Source organism: Alosa alosa, chromosome 14, assembly GCF_017589495.1.
Source record: "Alosa alosa isolate M-15738 ecotype Scorff River chromosome 14, AALO_Geno_1.1, whole genome shotgun sequence".
NCBI lineage: Eukaryota > Metazoa > Chordata > Actinopteri > Clupeiformes > Clupeidae > Alosa > Alosa alosa.
In genome coordinates this window covers 18,428,459-18,449,012 of record NC_063202.1, presented here as the reverse complement: position 1 = coordinate 18,449,012, position 20,554 = coordinate 18,428,459, and the positions used below count along the sequence as shown (strand labels likewise).

The 20,554-nt window shown below is 44.2% G+C and overlaps 1 protein-coding gene across 1 annotated transcript in view; it reads left to right on the top strand.

Annotated features, from left to right (window-relative positions):
• The window catches only part of LOC125307250 (AT-rich interactive domain-containing protein 3B-like), a 61,907-nt gene extending 46,849 nt beyond the window's left edge, over positions 1-15,058 (top strand). The window contains exons 6-10 of the mRNA XM_048263119.1: positions 5,686-5,869; positions 10,398-10,663; positions 12,312-12,641; positions 14,178-14,270; positions 14,546-15,058. Coding sequence (XP_048119076.1) covers positions 5,686-5,869; positions 10,398-10,663; positions 12,312-12,641; positions 14,178-14,270; positions 14,546-14,715 — 1,043 coding nt within the window. The 3' untranslated portion in view covers positions 14,716-15,058. The remainder of the gene's footprint in view (positions 1-5,685; positions 5,870-10,397; positions 10,664-12,311; positions 12,642-14,177; positions 14,271-14,545) is intronic.
• Positions 15,059-20,554: the final 5,496 nt, after the last annotated feature.

The following is a 20,554-nucleotide window of genomic DNA, read 5'->3' as shown; positions in this document are numbered from 1 at the left end:
TGGCCCATTGATTTATTACAGAAGGCCTTTAATGTGGACAGCTGTTTGACTCTAAAAATAGGTCAAGGGTCAGATGTAATGACCTTGTTTTTATGTAGACAGAGAGAGGGGGAAGGATGGAGGGAGAGACAGAGAGAAATTTGAAGTTGATTGAACACATGGACTGATCGTCTAAATATAAAGGACAGAGGCCATTTAACAATTTCTTTCTATTGAATGTGGGTGATTTAAGTTTTGAGTTTGTGAGTGGTTAGTGGTTGTGCGGATTATGTGTATAAGCAAGAGAATCTGTGTGTGTGTGTGTGTCCAGTGAGAGAGAGAGAGATAGATGAGTGCAGCAGGCGTGGTCTCTGTGGTAGATCAGTAGGGACCACCACCAACACTGGACACTACACAGCAGCTTCCCAAGGGGAGATATGTGTCAAGATGTCTCGCTCTCCTTTAACACACACACACACACACACACACACACACACTTACTTACTTTCTTTCATTCTCTAATACACACACACACTCACATGTTTGGTTATTTTCTTTCTCTCCTTGACACACTCTCTCTCACACACACACACACACACACACACACACACACACACACACACACACACACACACACACGCTTACAGCTCTGGCAGTTAGGCTCAGGGGGCCTCCACCACAGCACTTCCCACCCTGGTGACCCCTGACCCCGGCTGCCATTAATCACTGGGCTCCTGATGGCCTTGTCCCAAGGGGGAAATCAGCCAGGGGCAAGGCATGATGGGAGAGGAGGTCTGCAGCCAATTAGAGCAGTCCATAGGGCCATGGAGGGAGCCAATCATGGACGTTACTGAGCCATTGGCTGCCAGCGGTTGTCAGCGTTGATGCCTGAATTGAGAGTGTGTGTGTGTGTGTGTGTGTGAGAGAGAGCACGTGTGTTTCAGTCATGTGACCCATGTGTTTTGTGGAACGACATATGGTAAATCTCTGTTAATGGTGTAGTGACTTTGAGGCAACTAGAACCTGTTGTTTAGAGAGAACATACTCAATCACTTTTTCTGCTGTAGAGAATAACCTGATCTGATTTGCTCATTTGATTTGTTTGATATTCGAATGATAAATATAACAATTGAAAAAGTTTCACTGGACAGATCACCCCTCAGTCAAAAACTTGACAATGCTCAGACAGGGAGTACGATAAGGGAATGTATAGGTCACCCAAAGAAATGGAGTACATCTGCACCCCTACATGCTTCCACCTAATCCCGGGGCAGACTAGCTCACTTCCTGTTTGATAAGATACCATCACAGGTGCTCCAAAGCATTCTATTGGTATTTTGGATGTTACCTATATTCATCGTTAAATAGGAACTTCAGAAAAGTAGTAAATTATGCTTATAGTGAAAAACTCTCTTTCTCTCTCTCTCTCTCTCTCTCTCTCTCTCTCTCTCTCTCTCCTGACTGTCCGTTCCCTCTGTGCCTGTGTCCACCGCCAGTGTGTCTGAGTGCCACAGCGTTGATATCAGTGGGGAGGAATGGAGGCATTAGTGTGAATTAAACCTGAGCGCCACACTGCTCTGCCAGCACAGCGATTCTGCTGTTGTGTGCATTATCTCTGTGTGTGTGTGTGTGTGTGTGTTCAGCTCTTTGTCCTCTCCTGTGTGTGTGTGTGTGTGTGTGTATGAAAACATGGCTTCCTGCTGACCTGCACTTTAATTCAGACATCAATAACCCTTCAGTGACCTTTGGCCCCTCTGGCCGCTCTGATTGTTTGATGCAGGATTGATGTCTGCGGGTGCATTAAAACACACACTGCTGTTGCTGCGTCCACTGCTGCCCGCACTCTGGAGTGGTGTTGGGGGATGACGGGGTCCATGCTGACACATACATATACATATACACACACACACACACACACACACACACACACACACACAGTTAGAAAGAGACAAAGAAGGAAGGACAGATGATCATATTGGGCAGGGTTTACTGTGCTCACACAGCGTACTAAGGGCGATGGAAGGTCTGGCCCTGTGCTCTGGCTGTGTGTGGGACAGGAAGACTGGCCGTTTCTACCCTGGAAGGACTTTCAGGATATTGTTGTTTATATGGATCGACACATTTTATGTGAGCTCTGACATCTCATTTCAGTCTTTAATGTGCCATTCTTAATGTTAATGCCAATATGGGTCTTTATTATGTTTTACACTGTCACACTTTTTTGAGAACCTACAATTTTTTTTTTACCACAATGACCTAAATAGTTTTTACACCCATAGTTGTCGGTTTGTTTTTAATTCAACCCCCCTCCCCTCCAATCATCTCTCTTTTCATCACCAGTTAATCTTCCCAAACTCACCCATCCGTAAATGCCCTGACCTGTAGCCACAGCATTAGTGGCCCAGCCTGCTCACACATGGGCCCCAGGTAGATCTGCCCATGATGGCCATTACTGTATTAAGCTGGCTGATTTGGGCTAATCTGGATGCCTGATCAGTGTGCTGTTGGGGTGAAGTATCGATGGGTGTTCAGCAGTTTAGAGCAAATGCTGATTAATTAGCCCCACAAAATAGCACAAAATGTGTGTGTGTGTGTGTGTGTGTGTGTGTGTGTGTGTGTGTGTGTGTGTGAGAGAGAGAGAGAGAGCATGATAAGTCTGTTTGTTTGTTTGTGTGTGTGTTTTGTGTGGAATTACAGCACACAATCTGTCTAATGAGCTTCATTATAGTGGTCTTCCCTTGTGCCTCCACCACAGGGACTGTGGATTAGAGGCATGCTGATCCTCCACACCCTGCTGCTGGGCCCCAGGGATGGACACACACACACACACACATTCAAATAGTAATTGTTTAAACTCTGTGTGAATTGTTTATAAATGTGTTTAGTAAACACATCATTTGTGCACTTATTTTTAAACAACAACACACACTTTTCAGTATAGTTACTGTGTCACTGTAACAGTAACAGGTGCATGTTAGTAAAACCAAGGAAAGATCCAGAACTAATGCCATTTATAAACACATTGTATACTGCTAAACTAGTCCTGCTCAGATAGCATAAATATTACATTTACGATTTTTAATGGAATTATCAGGCACTTGAACATCTAGTACAGTTTTTACTGCTACCCACATAATGTCACGTAGTATCCAGTGCAATTATGACACCATGTCAAAATGAACTGCCATACGTAACATGCTTACACATCAAACAGCAGTATTACTCAACATTTCAGTTTCACCCTCCGTTATCTGATTCGCTGTGCTCATTTGTCTCCTGCAGTGTCGCATGGGACTCCACCTCTCATTCAGTCGGTCAGTGTGCAAACATGCTCCGCAGATAAATCCAACTGCAGCTGCACAGCCCTGGAGAACTGGATCATCACAATCACTTGTTGGGATTCATTTACACCTCTCTGCAAAGCTAATGACCGTGGATTTTCAAGTAGCCAACATATTTGATTAATTCTGGCATTGAAATCTCTTAACTTAATGTTGCTGTATAGACTGGGATGTCCATTCTGAACACAACCAAAGCTCTACACATATTCTAATACTCTACCGTTCTAATATCATCATTCTATCACTGGTAGTAGTACTTAACTATAGTACTACAAGTCTAATCTTGTTTTCTACCAGCAGTGTTTGGAATAATGCCGTTTAAAAGAACGGCGTTAGGTAACGACGTTATTTTTTCACTAATGGGGTAATCTAACTAATTACTTTTCCATGCACCCTGGCTCACAGCTAGTGAGGAGGTGGGTTAATAACGACGTAAGCGATTATGATTGGCTAAGGCAGAGTCATGTTTCATGATAGCCAATCAGAGCCAGTGTTTGTACACACCTGCCAGCACACGTGCCACACACACACACACACACACACACACAACCGCTAAAATAGAGATTCGAGAAACAGCAGAGGTCAGGAGCAATCCGAAAAGTTGGCCTTTTCAAGGTGGAGATATAAGCACTACTTCAAATTCATCAAGGCAAGAACGTGCATGTAATGTGTACATTATGTCCAGGAGCGAAGACTTTGTCGACATCCATTGTAAGCAACTCTAATTTAATGAAGCATCTCACACACGCATCTAAAGCTAGTGGCCAAAAACACCGATAACTCCACCACAGATGATAGCTCGCCATCCACTAGCAAAGAAGGACTCGGAGCAAAGTCCTCCAAGCAGCAAAAGCTAGATCTTTCTGCCTCACAACAAAAACCTATGACACAGGCTGAAGTCAACTAGGTCTGTCGATGTGCAATATATATTGAATTTCCCCTTGGGGATCAATACAGTATCTATCTATCTATCTATCTAATAAATATTGCTACAAACACCTGTTCTACTCATTTCAACTGGCTGCTCAAAACTGCTCAAGTTACTCTGATCATAGAGTAATTCAGTTACTAATTCAGTTACTTTTTGGAACAAGTAGTGAGTAACTATAACTAATTTTAACTAATACTTTTTTTTTAAGTAACGTTCCCAACACTGTCTACCAGTAAATCACCACTTTTTTTGCTCAGATGCCACTCCATGTTTGCTAGCTGTTCTATGTCAGTGTGGTCTAATACATATCAGCGGGTGTAGCATAAGCAGCTGCAGCCTTATTCAATCTCTTTTTTCCTCAATGTCTCTGGGTCAAGCAGATTTGCAGTAATTAGGCTTTTCGGCTTCATTTCTGTACTGCTCACAGAGGGTGTGATTGAGATTAATTACTAGTGTAGAATAGGACAACAGCAATTGACACATAGCTACAGGCAACGGCAAGTCTGGTTATACTGTAACCACCATGTTGTTGGACTACTCAAAACCACATTGTTACACAACAAAAAAAATAGCGATGCATGCACAGATAATGCCTAGAATAAACCAGAAAGATCACATAGCCCTTTACTATGCTGCAGTCACATCCGTGATGCCAGTTAAGAGTCACTCAGTTGCATTTCATACTCTGAGACAAATAGGGATTAAATCATGTGCATGTCTTTCTGTCTCCCACACTCCCTGTCCCCTAATTCTCTCTCTCTCTCCCTCTCACTTGCGCACACACACACACACACACATTCTGTCTCCACACTAACACACTCCTCACATACATATCAACATGCTCCTTGTCTCCCCCCCCACCCACACACACCAACCCCTAACCCAGTTCAATTTCACTGTTGTCTTTTTGTTGATCATGACCATGCATTTTATTCAAATCAAATAGAATGGTCTCCTTTTTTGTTCATCATTTCCTAGATCAATTAGAGCGCTTTGTACATCATTTGTGCTGTGACTGTTACAGGAAAAAGTCACCAGAATTTATCACCAGTTGTCTTTGCTTTGAGTTCATGTGAATTCCTACTTCCTCATTGGACATCATGTTACTAAACACGAAAGGGCATAGAAGTCGGAAGGGGTTTCTTTTCTGCATTTGTGCCTCTTTGAGTTCTTTAGATACTTGACACATATAACCCGGAACTGGTCTTGGTCTCTGTTCAGGGCAATACATTGGGTTCTTACGTTGTGCTTTCCCCTTCTTTCATATGCATGGAATACATTAGCGCATGAGGAACTGTCCTACGCCCCATGTAGGTGTGTGATACAGATGGAATATGCAGTGGAAAGTCAACCAACCGATCTCATCAGATGAGATAAGCTTGACTAACGTGTGTGTGTGTGTGTGTGTGTGTGTGTGTGTGTCTCTGTCTCCAGGGACTCCAGTCAACCGCATCCCTATCATGGCCAAGCAGGTTCTGGATCTGTACAAGCTGTACAAGCTGGTGACGGAGAAGGGCGGCCTGGTGGAGGTCATCAATAAGAAGATCTGGAGGGAGATCACCAAGGGCCTCAACCTGCCCACCTCCATCACCAGCGCCGCATTCACGCTCCGCACACAGTAAGAGACAATAGACACACACACACACACACACACACACACACACACACACACACACACACACCTTGTGTATGATCAAGAAAGAAATAACCAAGTTCACAACATCCCGAACTCTATCACCAGCTCTGCATTTTCGCTCTGCACACAGTAAGAGACAGCGGTGCCACTAGGGTTGTATTCCATAGTACGCACTATGCGTGGCCTTAATACACCCCCCCCATTTTTAAACTGCAACTCGAACCGCAACAAAATGACAGACAAAATGATACCTGACCCGCTTATTCACAAAATGTGCGCTTTTAATGGATGTAAGCTTGCCTAACATGCAGTGTATCCTTATTGAGCCTATGTAAAACCTTTACATAAACAGGAACAGAAAGCCCTTCTTAATAACGTCAGCCTACCCATGACATCCTTTGTCAAATACCGCATTGAACACAAAGCGTGCAATATTTTTCCGTTTTCCAATTGCAGCTTTGGGCATTTGGTCAGCTAAAAAGTAGGCTGCATAGTACTTTCACGCCTAACAACAGTTATTTATTTGGTCAACTTTATAAAGCCATAAGGTCAACTTTATAAAGTCAAAGGCTATATTTATCTTAAGTTTAGTTTTAGTTTACCATTGTGTATGACGTTAAACAGGGTGTGTGTTCAAGAGTTGGAAAGTTATCAGGGGTGTTACAGTGGCACACTATATATGAAAGATCTTAAACTGGTTCTAATTGAAGCAAAAACAAAATATATGATCTTTACTAGATCGAGAAAGTGTGACCTTGATGCCTATAACATTTGTTCCCTAAATTGGACACAAATTGAGCAAGTTTCTCAGTACAAATATCTGGGCATTTGGCTAGATAACGAACTATCATTTAGAACACATGTGCTTGATCTCACAAAAAAGGTAAAAATTAAATTAGGTGCACTTTACAGGATTAGGTCTTGCTTCTCTTTAGAAAGAAGAATGACCATTATTCAAGCAACTAAAATGTCAGTCCTAGACTATGGTGACATTGTTTATATGCATGCAGCCCCTTCCACTCTGAAATCACTTGATGCAGTTTACCACAGTTCACTACGTTTTATAACTGGAGATTGGTTTAAAACTCATCACTGTAAATTATACCAAAATGTAGGATGGTCTTCCCTCTATGATAGGAGGGAAAGGCACTGCCTCCTTTTTGTTTATACTGTAAGGCATTACTGGGAAAGTTACATTTTTACCTAACTTCTCTTCTGAACATAAAATCAGTCTGCCACAATACACGCTCACAGGGTTTTATATCTCTTCAAACTCCTCAAATTAAATCTGAATTTGGGAAATTAGCTTTTAATTTTTTTGCATCTAATAAATGGAACAAAAGAGTTATTGAAATTAGATTTGGTTTGTGTTACTAGACCAATTCAAGGGTATGATTGATGATATGGCTGTTGCACAATGTTCTTGCTTTGACTGATATTTAGACCTTTTGTATCATTATTATTATTAATAATATTATTATTATTATTATTTATACATTCCCCTTCTTTTCTTTCTATTTATTATTATCATTTTTTATTTGATTTTTGTTATTATTATTATTATTATTATTATTATTATTATTATTATTATTTTATTTTTTATTTTTTTTTGTCTTTCGTATCTTTTATTGTTGTTGTTTTGTTGTTTTGATTATTGTTGTTGTTTTGTAACTCAGGGCATTGCTGTGAAAGAGCTTGATGCTCAGTCAATTTCTCCCTGAATAAAAAACAGTTGATGATGATATATTACCGGAAGATTCCAAGCTCAAGCATTAATAGTAATGCTTTGTAGCCAAGGCTCAACCTTCTTAACTTCATCAACAGTACTACATTCATGCTTCACACACTAATATTCACATACATAATATGTGTGTGTGTATACAGTACATGTACTGTTTTGATGGTACACTGTGCATACACATACTTACAGCTATGTTATATACTGTAGATGTTCCTCTTCTTGTTGTAATCAATGTACACACCTCTGATTCACACAAGTATGTGGACAATTTCTCTATCTGACCGTTCACAACTCGGTGCACAATGGTTAGATTGCACATCTATCTGTCTTGCTTTCTTTATCCCTTGTTCTTTCTGCTCCCAATATTTCTTCCCCTTTCTTCCTCATTTCATCTGTTCATTGCTGTGTGTGTGTGTGTGTGGAGAAAGCTGTCAATGCCATTGATTTATTGATGTGATTTGAGGGTCAGAGGGCACAATGACAGTGTTATTAGAACGGCAGGAAAGAGCGCTGTGGGCTTTCTGTCTTTTCATGTTTTTCATCTTTCTTCTTGTTTTTCATCTCTCTGTCAATCCTTCTTCCCTTGTTCACTGTCTGCCCTGATATTACAAGGGATACAAGGGATACAAGGAAGTTTATTGTCACATGCATATAGTTACTGGAAGTAAGAAATGCAGTGAAATTATGTCTGGTGTCAGCCTATTTGTGCATTAATGGGGGGGGGGGGTGCAGTAGAAGAGGGTTTTAGTAGATTAAGTGGCAAGGGCTGCATAAAAAGGTGGGAGGATTGGGATTGGGTGGGGGCACCAACAAGGAGCACCAAGAGCAACAGGGGCAAGGAAAAACTCCCTTACCAAGGAAGAAACCTTGGGCAGATCCACGGCTCAAGGGGCTAACCAACTGCCAGGGGTCTTGGTGTGTGTGTTGGGGGATGACAGGGGAGATGGGATAGTGTGCTGTGTATGTGGGGAGAGGGCAGTGTGCAATATGTGTGTTGGAGAAGCTTCCTCATGAGACAATGTGCTGTGTATTGGGGGCAGTGTGCTGTAAGTATGTTGGGGATGTGTGTTGGAGAAGCTTCCTGATGAAATAATGTGCTGTGTATGTAGGGGGCAGGGACTTACTATTGCAAGCAGAGTACTGTATGTAATGTATGTGAGTGATGACAGTGAAGATGTGTGTGTGGGCGGGAGTGGAGCAGTGACTGTGTGTGTGTGTGTGTGTGTGTGTGTAGTGTGTAGGGTGGGTAGGTGGGGGCAGTGTGCTGTAAGTATGTTGGGGATGTGTGTTGGAGAAGCTTCCTGATGAAATAATGTGCTGTGTATGTAGGGGGGGGGGGGCAGGGACTTACTATTGCAAGCAGAGTACTGTATGTAATGTATGTGAGTGATGACAGTGAAGATGTGTGTGTGGGCGGGAGTGGAGCAGTGACTGTGTGTGTATGTGTGTAGTGTGTGTGTGTGGGGTAGGTGGGGGCAGTGTGCTGTAAGTATGTAGAGGATGTGTGTTGGAGAAGATCCTGAAGACAATGTGCTGTGTATGTGGGGGGGGGGGGGTGCTGTATGTATGTGAAGTGATGACAGTGATGATGTAAGTGTGTGTGTTGGGGATGGGGGTGGGGTGGGGTGGGGGGGGGGGGGGGCAGAAAGGCTAGGCAATCAAGGACATGGGTAGATGGAGGAGAAATCAAAAATAATAAATAAAAAGTGTGCAAAAGTTGGAGAAAGTCAGATATGTGTGTGTGTGTGTGTGTGTGTGTTTTGACGTGTGATGAAATAAGAAAATAAATAAAAGGTCTGTAGCTGATATTCTGGTCATCTGTTTCTTTTCTTTTCTCTCCTCTTCCTGTCCACCTCTTCCTTAATATCTTTTCCATCCCCCTCTCTGTCACCATCTTTATCCCCTGTCCCTTTACACCTTGTATTTATGCTCCTCCTTTCCCCTTCCTCTCCTCCTTCTTCTCTCTATTCCTCCCTCCCTCCTCTCCATCTCTTCCTCTCTTTTCTCCATCATTTGCTTACACCCTCTCATCTCCACTCATCCCCCCCACCAACCCACCCTCCACATACCGGTAGCCCTGCTTGCCCTTCCCATGGTCATTTACTTTCCGGTAATCACGGCGATGCTGGATGTATTTTTAATGTCTTGGCGAGGCCATGCCAGCTCGCCGCTCTAATGGACATGCTGGTGCTAAGCGGAGTCGAGTGGAGCGGAGCGGAACGGTGTGTGCCATCGATTGCAGCCGTCCCCTCCATTATCCACTGCGCGGTGGCCCTGATTTATGTGGGCAGGAAATGCGTTGGCCCTGATGCGGGCTCCTACTCAGGAGCTGTGCTGCCGGCAGCCTGCATGCCGGCCTGCACTGGAGCTGGAGACGGAGCAGAACTGAGACAACCAGTTGCCCTTTAGCTGATCTAATGTACTCTCTTCCCAGCTTCTATTTTCTTTGCAATGTCGATACTGGTTCTGTCGTTGTGTTTGTGAGTAACAGGTTTACCTCTTTCCTTCCCTCTCTCACCCTGTGTGTGTTTGTGTGTGTGTATTTGTGTGTGTGTGTGTGTGTGTGTTTTTGTGTGTACATGTGTGCGTACTGTCTGTGACTGATATGTGTTCGTCCACATTTGTGTGTGTGCGCACTGTGTGTGTACTGTCTGTATGTGTGTGTACTGTCTGTCTGTGTGTGTGTGTACTGTCTGTCTGTGTGTGTGTGTGTGTGTCTGTGTGTGTGTGTGTGTGTGTGTGTGTGTGTTTCCCCCGTCTCTCCTCAAGATACATGAAGTACCTGTACCCATTCGAGTGTGAGCGTAAGGGCCTGAGCTCCCCCAGCGAGCTGCAGGCCGCCATCGACAGCAACCGGCGCGAGGGCCGTCGCCCCAGCTACAGCAGCAGCGTGTTCCGCTTCTCCCCCTCGCCCAGCGCTGCCCCGCACATCCTCTCCTCTCCCAAGATGCACATGGGCGCTCTGGGCGCCGGGGCCGCGGGGGCCCTCAACGGGATGCAGGCCTCCTCCAGCCCCTCCCTCAAGAAAGGAGTCGGTGAGTGGAAGTGGCTCGGGCAGCCAATTAGAGAAGAGAGGAAAGGACGGGGGCTTGGTCGTGTTTGGCCAATGAGGAGGGCGATGGGAGGGAAGCAGTTGTGTCATGCGGCAAAAACGGAGAAGGCCAGCCAGCGAAGCGAGCGCTGGGTAGGGACACGGCTGGGCGGTGCAGAGGATTGTGCGCTGCGCACATGTGTTAGGTCTGTGCGTGGGCGAAGAGCTCCCTCTGTCTGGCAACAAATAGAACTGCACCTTATTTTCTTCAGAAGCTAGGATTTCATTTCTCACCACTCCCAAACAGAACTGACATATTTACATGGATTTAAAGAAAGAACTGTAAGCCATATCAGCAGTCATATTTAGTACAGGGAAGTTAAAGGTATGTTTGCCCCTTCACAAAACCTGCCCTTGTGAAAGCTCTTTTATGCTCAGATTTGCATAATAACTCTTGACTGGGCCATGTAGTGTTTCTATTGAGAATGTGTTTGTTGAGTTGTGTATGTAGTTAGGAGGTGGAGGGAAGGGAGATGAAAGCCTAGAGAGGTCTAGGGGGTCCAGGTGGGGGTGGCTATGGCGAACCAGGTGTGTCAAGTCACCAATCAGAGATCAGAGCTCAAGGGTCAGTCAGGGGCCAGTGACGTTCCCACGGCAACTACCCAAGGCCCCAATCACCAGAGTGTGACATCTGTTGGTTCTGTTTACAGGAATGCTGACACGGCCACTCTTATGTACATGTACTGTAGTACACAGGTCCGCACACAACCCCCAGGGGACCCTTGATTTGTTGCTGTGTGTGTGTGTGTGTGTGTGTGTGTGTGTGACCTTTCATCAAAGTATGTACTATGCTGCTTAACTATCTGTAGACTTTATGTTCATAAGGGGTTTGAATGTAAATTCCAGAAGGAAGAATTTAGAAGGAAGTATAGAATAATTCTATAAGTCCTGGTGGAATTATTTGGGATACAACTTTAATTGATGAAATACAAAGTAAATAAATGAATATAGTGATATGATTGACAATACTATACTTCTGTATATACAGTCAATGAGTGATGTATAACTACTTTAGAAGACTTACTTTTCACCTACTGTATATTCAACTGTTATAAACATTTCAACTATTATAAACATTCATTAAGTCCCTGTCACATGGTAGGTCATCAGCTGGTTGTGTCAGTACATGGTAAAACTCATGGTAAAACTCTCTCTCTGTCTCTCTTTCACTCTTTCTCTCTCTTTTTTTTTCTCTCTCTCACAAATTCAAATTCAAAGGGCTTTATTGGCATGACTATAAAGGTACAATATTGCAATATGATGTGTAACATCACAAAACAAAAATTATCAAGGAAAGAAAAAGATTTGACATGGAGTAGGTTTAATGATAAAATAAAATAGATGGAAAATAAACATACATGCATATGAGTGGAGTACACACATACTTACTCTCTCTCTCCCTCTCCCTCTCTCTCTCTACCTCTCACACACACACACACACACCCATGAATAATCATGAACAAAGGGGTGGGGGGAATTACTATAAATAAAAAGATATCTCTCTCTCCCTTTCTTTCTCTCTCTCTTCCTCTTTCCCCCATCTCTTCTCTCTCTTTCTCTCTCTCTCTATCTCTCTATCTCTCCCCCCCCAGAAGACATGGCCTCCTCCATGCTGGCGGGCCGTTCCCAGCTGGCTCTGTCCGTGGGTCAGCAGCAGGTGGCAGGCCTGGCACGGGCCACCACCCTGGAGCAGCTGCGGGAGAAGCTGGAGACGGGCGGCATGGCCGCAGGCCTGGGCGGGATGGCGGGCTTCGGCGCAGCGGCGGCGGCTGCGGCAGCCGCGGGGCTAACGGAGGGCCCAGAGAGGAAGATGGCGCGGCTAGCTGAGGAGCAACAGAGGCTGCTGCAGCAGGCCTTCCACCACAACCTGCTGGCCATGGCCTCTCAGGTCCCCATGAACCTGCGGCTGGGCAACGTCAGAGGTGAGCCACTCGACCCTGCCATTCAACCCTTTCGAGCTGTTTAGTCTGTACCAGTTATGCAGATGCACTAATAAACACAAGGCTTGCGCACATATTTAAGAAACCTATTCTTAAGAAAGAATTCTCTTCCCTGCTTCAGCTAAGAGGACTGTACAACATATTTTGCTGTGCAAGCCCGTGTAGATTGGGTAGACTTTGAACAATCCTTACTCAGCCTGGATACATGCATGTTCACTATCAGTCTATGTGAATATAGATATAGATAAATATGACTATCAATCATATTTTTATTGACCGTTGTGCTTTGGCAACACTATCTTAACAGTCATGCTAATAAAGTAGCCATATCGAACCATATACACACTCATAAAACACCCTGTACACACACACACACACACACACACACACACACACAGACATACACACAGAGGTTAAAATGGGCCGTGAACATGACATTAAGAAATCATGTTCATTTCAAATGTTTATATCACTGACAACAGTAGTCTGGCCAGGATATTGTCATTTAAAAAATGAAGTTGCAGCCCTCAACTGATGTTGATGTTGTGTTTTGTCATGTCATGTTGTGTTTTGGCCTGATGCGCCACCCTCCACCTATCTACTAATCACAAAGTCAGTAGTGTTTTGGCATCCGAGTTGGCAACCTCAAGTCAGGGGGGAGGGGGAGGGATACACCGCTCTACAGTAATTTGAAAGTGATTGCAGTACCATTTTTGGCCACAATCTTACATATGGTTCCTTTAACATACTGGGAATGATATCTGTTGGACTTTTCATGACCAAAGTGGCGCACACAGCCCAGTGGAGCTTTAGAGAGTTGAGAACATGATAGACAGAGCGAAGGAAGGGCTCTTTGAACACATGCTGTTTCCTGCCGTCTTATTAGCAGGGTAGAGGGACATGGAGACGGCGAACATGAAAAGGGGGTGGGTGTAATAATAATAGTGCTCTCCAGGCTCTCCTGCGTTCTGCTTTTGGGCTTCATGTGGTTTTTGTTAGCTTGCAGACTATGGAATTGGTTGGAAACCGATATTGGGCAACATTGAGACACACTGCACATTAGGTTAGACATATTTGTTAAACTACTGTCTGTCAGCAGTGCAGTAATGAGTGCAGTGGTGTCGTTGGGGTGGTGATGTGGAGCTCAGCAGGGTCACAGTCATATACATATATACATATATATATATATATATATATATATATATATATATCTATGGTCACAGCCTCTGGGAGGACACTCCTGCTGGGCCTACTGGTGTCCCATTCACACTGTGGCCCTTTATTGGACCCTTTATGTTCCATAGAAAGTGACCATTTTGGTTCTAATTGATCACTGGTTTTGGTCCACTGGGAATCATGGCAATGATTGTGCTTTAATGCAGATGAGTGTTGTGCTAACTGATTCAAGAGCACCTACGCTTTGTGTAGAGAAGACATCTAATCATCCTCTTCTCTCTTTTCTCTGTACTCTACTCATCTTTCCTCTCCTCTCCTGCTTCTCTCTCATCCTGTCTGCAGCTGAGGACAAGCAGGACCTCTCCCTCAGCATCAGCACCTCTGGAGCTTCCAGCATCAGTGTGTCTGTAGAGGTCAATGGAACTCTGTACTCAGGTACGCACACACACACACACACACACACACACCAGGCTCCAGAATTTAATTGAAACTGGCTGGCTCTTAAATTCCAATTCAATTCTTGAATTTCACTTGCATTTCAATTGAGGTAGCAAACAGGAAGCAGAATTGCAATTCAAATTGTGCACAACCCTGACACACACACACACACACACACACACACACACACGTCAAGTGAATGTCATCTGCCTGCTGTAGTGAGAGAGTGTATGTGATCTGCAGACTTACTCCCTCTCCCTCTGTGTTCACAGGAACACTGTTTGCCCAAAAGTCTGCTGCGCCGGCCGCATCTGTGGCCCCTACAGTGACCTCTGCTGGTCCGAGTGGGATCTACACTTTCCCCTCCAGCCACAGCCCCTCCTCCAGTGCCTCTTCCAAGGGGCCCAGCTCAGCGGAGCCCTCCTGCAGCGGCTCCCCTTAGTCTGGGGAGGCCCTTCACCCGCTGCCCAGGCTCGCTACTCGGCCTGGTATATCCAGTACATCATTTCTATATGAAAAGGAAAAAAAAAATCAAAACTGTTGTACAACCAGTACCTCAATGCTCCTGTCGACCATGGCTGTCCACACACATGCACAGACACAGACACATACATACAACCCCCACACACACACACACACACACACACACGCACATAAATACATACATATACAAGCATACATGCAGTTATTTTGTTGTGCATGTTTTTAACCTCTCTCACACACACACTCTACTCTCTGCTCTCTCTCTTTTTCAGTTCCTCACACATACATGCTGACCCCTTCCTCTTTCTCTCTGTTTCTTCTCTCTTTGTTACAGTCACACACACACACACACACACACACACACACACACACACACACACACACACACACACACACACACACACAGTGTCTATGTGGAGCAAAACGCTAAACACAATCAGCTCGTTCAGCCTGAAACACGCTGACTGGTGTTCACAGCTGAACTTGAAGATTTTTTTTTTTTGATTTTATTTGGATAGTTTTTTTGTTGTTGTTTTTCAGTTTTTTTTTGTTTGTTGTTGTTGTTGTTGTTGTTGCCATTTGTTGTGTTTCCGACATGTGTTTTTAAAATGACACTTTGTTGTCCTCTCCTCTCCTTCTCCATTTTCTGTGGTTTCCTCTTTTTACATACCTCAGATCAGACCTCTTGGAGTCACACTCTTAACTCTCTCTCTCTCTCTCTCTGCTTCACTTCTTATCCTACTTGATTTCATTGTAATCAGGAGAAGGTTGTGGTTTTATTTGATTTTATTTTGGAATCTTTTGGTTTTAACGGCTCTCTTTCTCAGCACTCACAATCCTCTCCAGCGCCAGAAGGGGGGTAAGGGGGGGGTGGTAAGGGCGCTGTTGGTTGGGGTTGCAACCCTCCATCCCCCCACCCCCTACCATCTTTCCATAAGTCCTCACCTGTGCCCACCCCCACCCCCTTCAAAAAATACCTCACTATACCTCAGTGTAAGCTTTCCCAGCATGCAATGGGAGGCTGCCTGAACAATGTTACAAGTTGCTTGAAAGAAGGGGACATAGCTAATCATTGCCCCCATCTTTTTTATGAAATATATATATATATATATATATATAATTCAGGAAGAAAGGTAAATATTTTGTATCACTTCAGAAACACTTGAACCTCAAGGGGCTTCAATTCTCTACTGCTGCTCTTTGCTTTATGTAGAAGGAGACTTTTTTATTTAAAAAAAAGGTTCAGAAGTGGGGGGAGGAAGGTGGAGATTTGGGTTCTGGATGTTCAAATGTTAAACCTGTGTTCCGGAACCCTTCAGGATAACAGCATCGTAACCCAACCCCTGCCACCCAGTTCAGCCCGCCTGTCGTCGACCAATGTGAATTCTGGTCCCCGACGGGGCTTTGATTAGTCAGTCAGTCTGCCAATCACTCATTCAACCAATCTCTGTCAACCAGTCACTCAGTCAGCCAGTCACTGAGTCACATGATGCACATAGTTGCCTGATACCAAATGAGGGAGATCTCTCTCTCTCTCTCTCTCTCTCTCTCTCTCTCTCCTCTCTCTTGGCTGCGGCCGCTTCTCTCCTTTCTCCAGGCGAGTAGAGTTAGTGTGTTTGTCCTGGGGCCACCCTCTCTTTGGGCAGAGGGCACGGCACAGAAAGAAGTGCTCGCTCTCAGAAAGACTCCTCGTGTCTCCAGCGGACCTGTGTATTTGTCAAAGATTAAAAGGAAAACATGTTAAAAATGAGAGAGAAGAAGACGGAAGTATATATAAAAAAAAAACTTGTATCTTAACACGGTTCCTGGAGAGGCTCTACTCCAAAGATGATACCTCAGACTCTCCACCCGTGGAGACGAACACTAACCACATACCTCATGCTGCCGGGCCCAGGGGTCGCGACCCCCCGCAGGAGTGGCAGGGCCAGGCTGCATCCGTAACGCTGGACGTGGGGGAGTGCCGACCGCCATGGCGCTCAGGTCTTCTTTGTCTTCATAGTTTTTTTTACGTTTTTTTTTTATTTTGACAATAAGTTTAATTTCTTTCTCAGAAGGCTACAGACCAAGCTGGACTGGGAATAGGGCCCACTCTTTTTTTTTTTTTTTTAAATGATTATGTTGTCTTTTCTTTTCATTTTTATTTTTCCTTGTTTTATAGGGTGTTGAGGGTAATGTTATGTCGTTGTTTTGCATGTGTACAATCAGGTGGCCAGTATGTCACACGAAACCTCACTCATGACCTGTGTCCGTTGTGAGCTGAAGCCTTCTGGTTGTCGTTGCACAGCTGTATACCAAAGACTCGGCCGCTAGAGGGCGCCATTCACATATGGGCAGCTCAGTATTCCGACTAGGATGATTCATACCTGCGTGTGGGTTTCTATGCTGGATGCCATCATTTTTTGTACTGTCTCATTTCCTCAGGGTGTGTTTGTGTGTGCGTGCGTTTGTGTGCCAGTTACGTACATCTGGATGCATCAATGGCTGTTTCATTGATTGCTTAGGGATTCAGCTCTGTGTTCCTCTGCATGTTTTTACAGGCAAGTTTGACACTGTATCAAGACATAGGAAGGGCAGGATATTCAGTGTGTGTGTGTGTGTGTGTGTGTGTGTGTGTCTGTGTGTGTCTATGATGCCAAGATTCTAATGCTGCCCCTGTATCAGGTTCTTCCTTTCATGTAAAAAATCTACAACTCCACCCCCCGACCCTCTTCCAACTCCGGATATACATGCACAATGTTGGTTCTCAGGTTAAGTATTAACTGAATATTAAATATAAACTAAATCCATTGTAAATCCATGTATTTGATGGCATCAGCGTCTGCCTCTTTTGCCCATTGAACTGTATTGTGTGCCTGTATGGGTGAGGAGCATTAGGCCTTTTTGCTACACAAATTCAAGACTTTCAGTGATACTCACGCACACTCAATCAGCAGTAGAGAGGAAAGGACTTTGTGGATGTAGTTGCTGCCTTAACAGAATCTGGAGGTCGCTTTTAGACTGTCCTCCAATCAGAATGTGTGTGTATGTGTGTGTGTGTGTGTGTGTGTGCACACGTTTGTTCCTAAACTAAATGTTTTAATCAAACGTTTTAGATATGAATACCATCTGAATGTGAAGAGACTACATACCAAGTCCCTCCGACATGCAACTAGGTCTTCTACTTCTACCAGACTCTACCAGGCATAGACTATTTATTATGTGTTAACTGTTCTAAATGAGCCTTCTGCGTAGAGACCCATGATACATTGGGTCTGCTCTTATGCCATTCACTATGTGGTAGTGCATTTTCACAGGCTTGCTTAAGGAATCTGCTATCGACTAGTCTCCGTCTAATCAGTGCTTAGTTTAATATTCATCATTAGTCATCACTAGCAATGGACTGCACAGGCATCCCCACACTGAGCCCAAGAGGGGTACATCCTAAGCCTGCGGACTAGCTGGACTTCATAGCTCATAGCCTGTGGACTAGCTGGACTTAATAGCTCATAGCCTGCGGACTAGCTGGACTTCATAGCTCATAGCCTGTGGACTAGCTGGGGACATCATATCTCATAGCCTGTGGACTAGCTGGGGACATCATAGCTTATAGCCTGTGGACTAGCTGGACTTCATAGCTCATAGTCTGCGGACTAGCTGAACTTCATAGCTCATAGCCTGCGGACTAGCTGGACTTCATAGCTCATAGCCTGTGGACTAGCTGGGGACATCATATCTCATAGCCTGTGGACTAGCTGGGGACATCATAGCTTATAGCCTGTGGACTAGCTGGACTTCATAGCTCATTGGACAACTTCATAGCTCATAGCCTGCGGACTAGCTGGACTTCATAGCTCATAGCCTGTGGACTAGCTGGGGACATCATATCTCATAGCCTGTGGACTAGCTGGACTTCATAGCTCATAGCCTGTGGACTAGCTTTGGACATCATAGCTCACAGCCTGTGGACTAGCTTTGGACATCATAGCTCACAGCCTGTGGACTAGCTGGACTTCATAGCTCATAGCCTGTGGACTAGCTGGGGACTTCATAGCTCATAGCCTGCGGACTAGCTGGACTTCATAGCTCATAGCCTGTGGACTAGCTGGGGACATCATATCTCATAGCCTGTGGACTAGCTGGGGACATCATAGCTCATAGCCTGTGGACTAGCTGGACTTCATAGCTCATAGTCTGCGGACTAGCTGAACTTCATTGCTCATAGCCTGTGGACTAGCTGGACTTCATAGCTCATAGCCTGTGGACTAGCTTTGGACTTCATAGCTCATAGCCTGTGGACTAGCTGGGGACATCATAGCTTATAGCCTGTGACTAGCTGGGGACATCATAGCCTATGGACTAGCTGGACTTTATAGCTCATAGCCTGTGGACTAGCTGGGAACATCATAGCTTATAGTCTGTGACTAGCTGGGGACATCATAGCCTGTGACTAGCTGGGGACATCATAGCCTATAGCCTGTGGACTAGCTGGGGACATCATAGCCTGTGGACTAGCTGGACTTTATAGCTCATAGCCTGTGACTAGCTGGGGACTGGGGTCATCATAGCTCATAGCTTTGCAGTCTGTGCTTGGGGCTGTTAGATGGGTAGATGGAAACAGGTGATCAAAATGGGTGTTTGAATGGTATTTGTTCTGTTAACCCATCACATTTGGACTATGATTATGGTTATGAGATACACCTGGTGCTGAAGATGACCTGTGTACATGTTTTGAGAGTGTAGACAAAACAATTGTATATGGTAAACAATCAACATATGTACACCTATGTCGGTATGCGCACACGCGCACACACACCCAAATGAACACACTGACAGGACAATGACATGTAGGCTGTAGCAACTGGGTAAAAGCTGTTTTTTTTATTTTTTATTTTTTTGCTGTTTGTTGTTGCTTGTTTTGTTTTCTGTAATGGATGAGGTTGTGTGACTCAGGTAACTGTGAATTGTGCAGAACCTTGTCCAATGAAGCTTTGAGCTGTTTTTTACTGTTCAAAACTAACCTGATCTGTGTGTTTTAGATGCATACATATGCAAGTGGTTATTGAATACCTCATTTATCAATTTATATTGTTTTTTCTTTTTTTTTTTTTTTTTTTGGCTTAAAGTTGTACAATGCTCCATTATACAAAATGATCTATGGGGTGTGTGCATATTTTTGTACTATTGTTATTAATATTATTGACATGATAATAATTATGGTATTACTGATATAGTTTTTTTTCTCTTTGAATTCATAACAGAAAAATGATGGACAAAACCCATGTGAATGCTTGTTAATTTGGTTTGTGCTGATTGTATTTAAAAAGAGGAGCACTTTCCCCAAAGGTGATTTTAACACATCCTGTTTTGTTCTCATTAGTAATATAAGAATAAGGTTCTCAGGGCTTTAGAAATCTATGTCATGATAAAACTTTTACTTTATATCTGACACCTTGTGTCTCGTCTGTATTTTTCGTGCATACTTAATTAATTAAGGTCGAATGTGTGGTCCTGAAGTTTAGTTAGGCTAACTATTTTCCACTTGCTACACACACACACACACACACACACACACACACACTCATTCTCTCTCTCTCTCACATTTCACCTCCACTCATCTTGTGGGGGTGGGGGGAGATGGAACAGGTGAGGGTGATCTAGTGAGTGTGATATGACAGATGATGACAGGAAGTGTGCTGCTGTTACTCTCTTTGCCTCTGCAATTTCTGCCATTTGACCACATTCTGGTCTACAACAGGAGGTCGACTAGAAATCGTGAAGCGTTGCTCACCATGTTCACGCTAGAATGCAGAGAGGGGGAT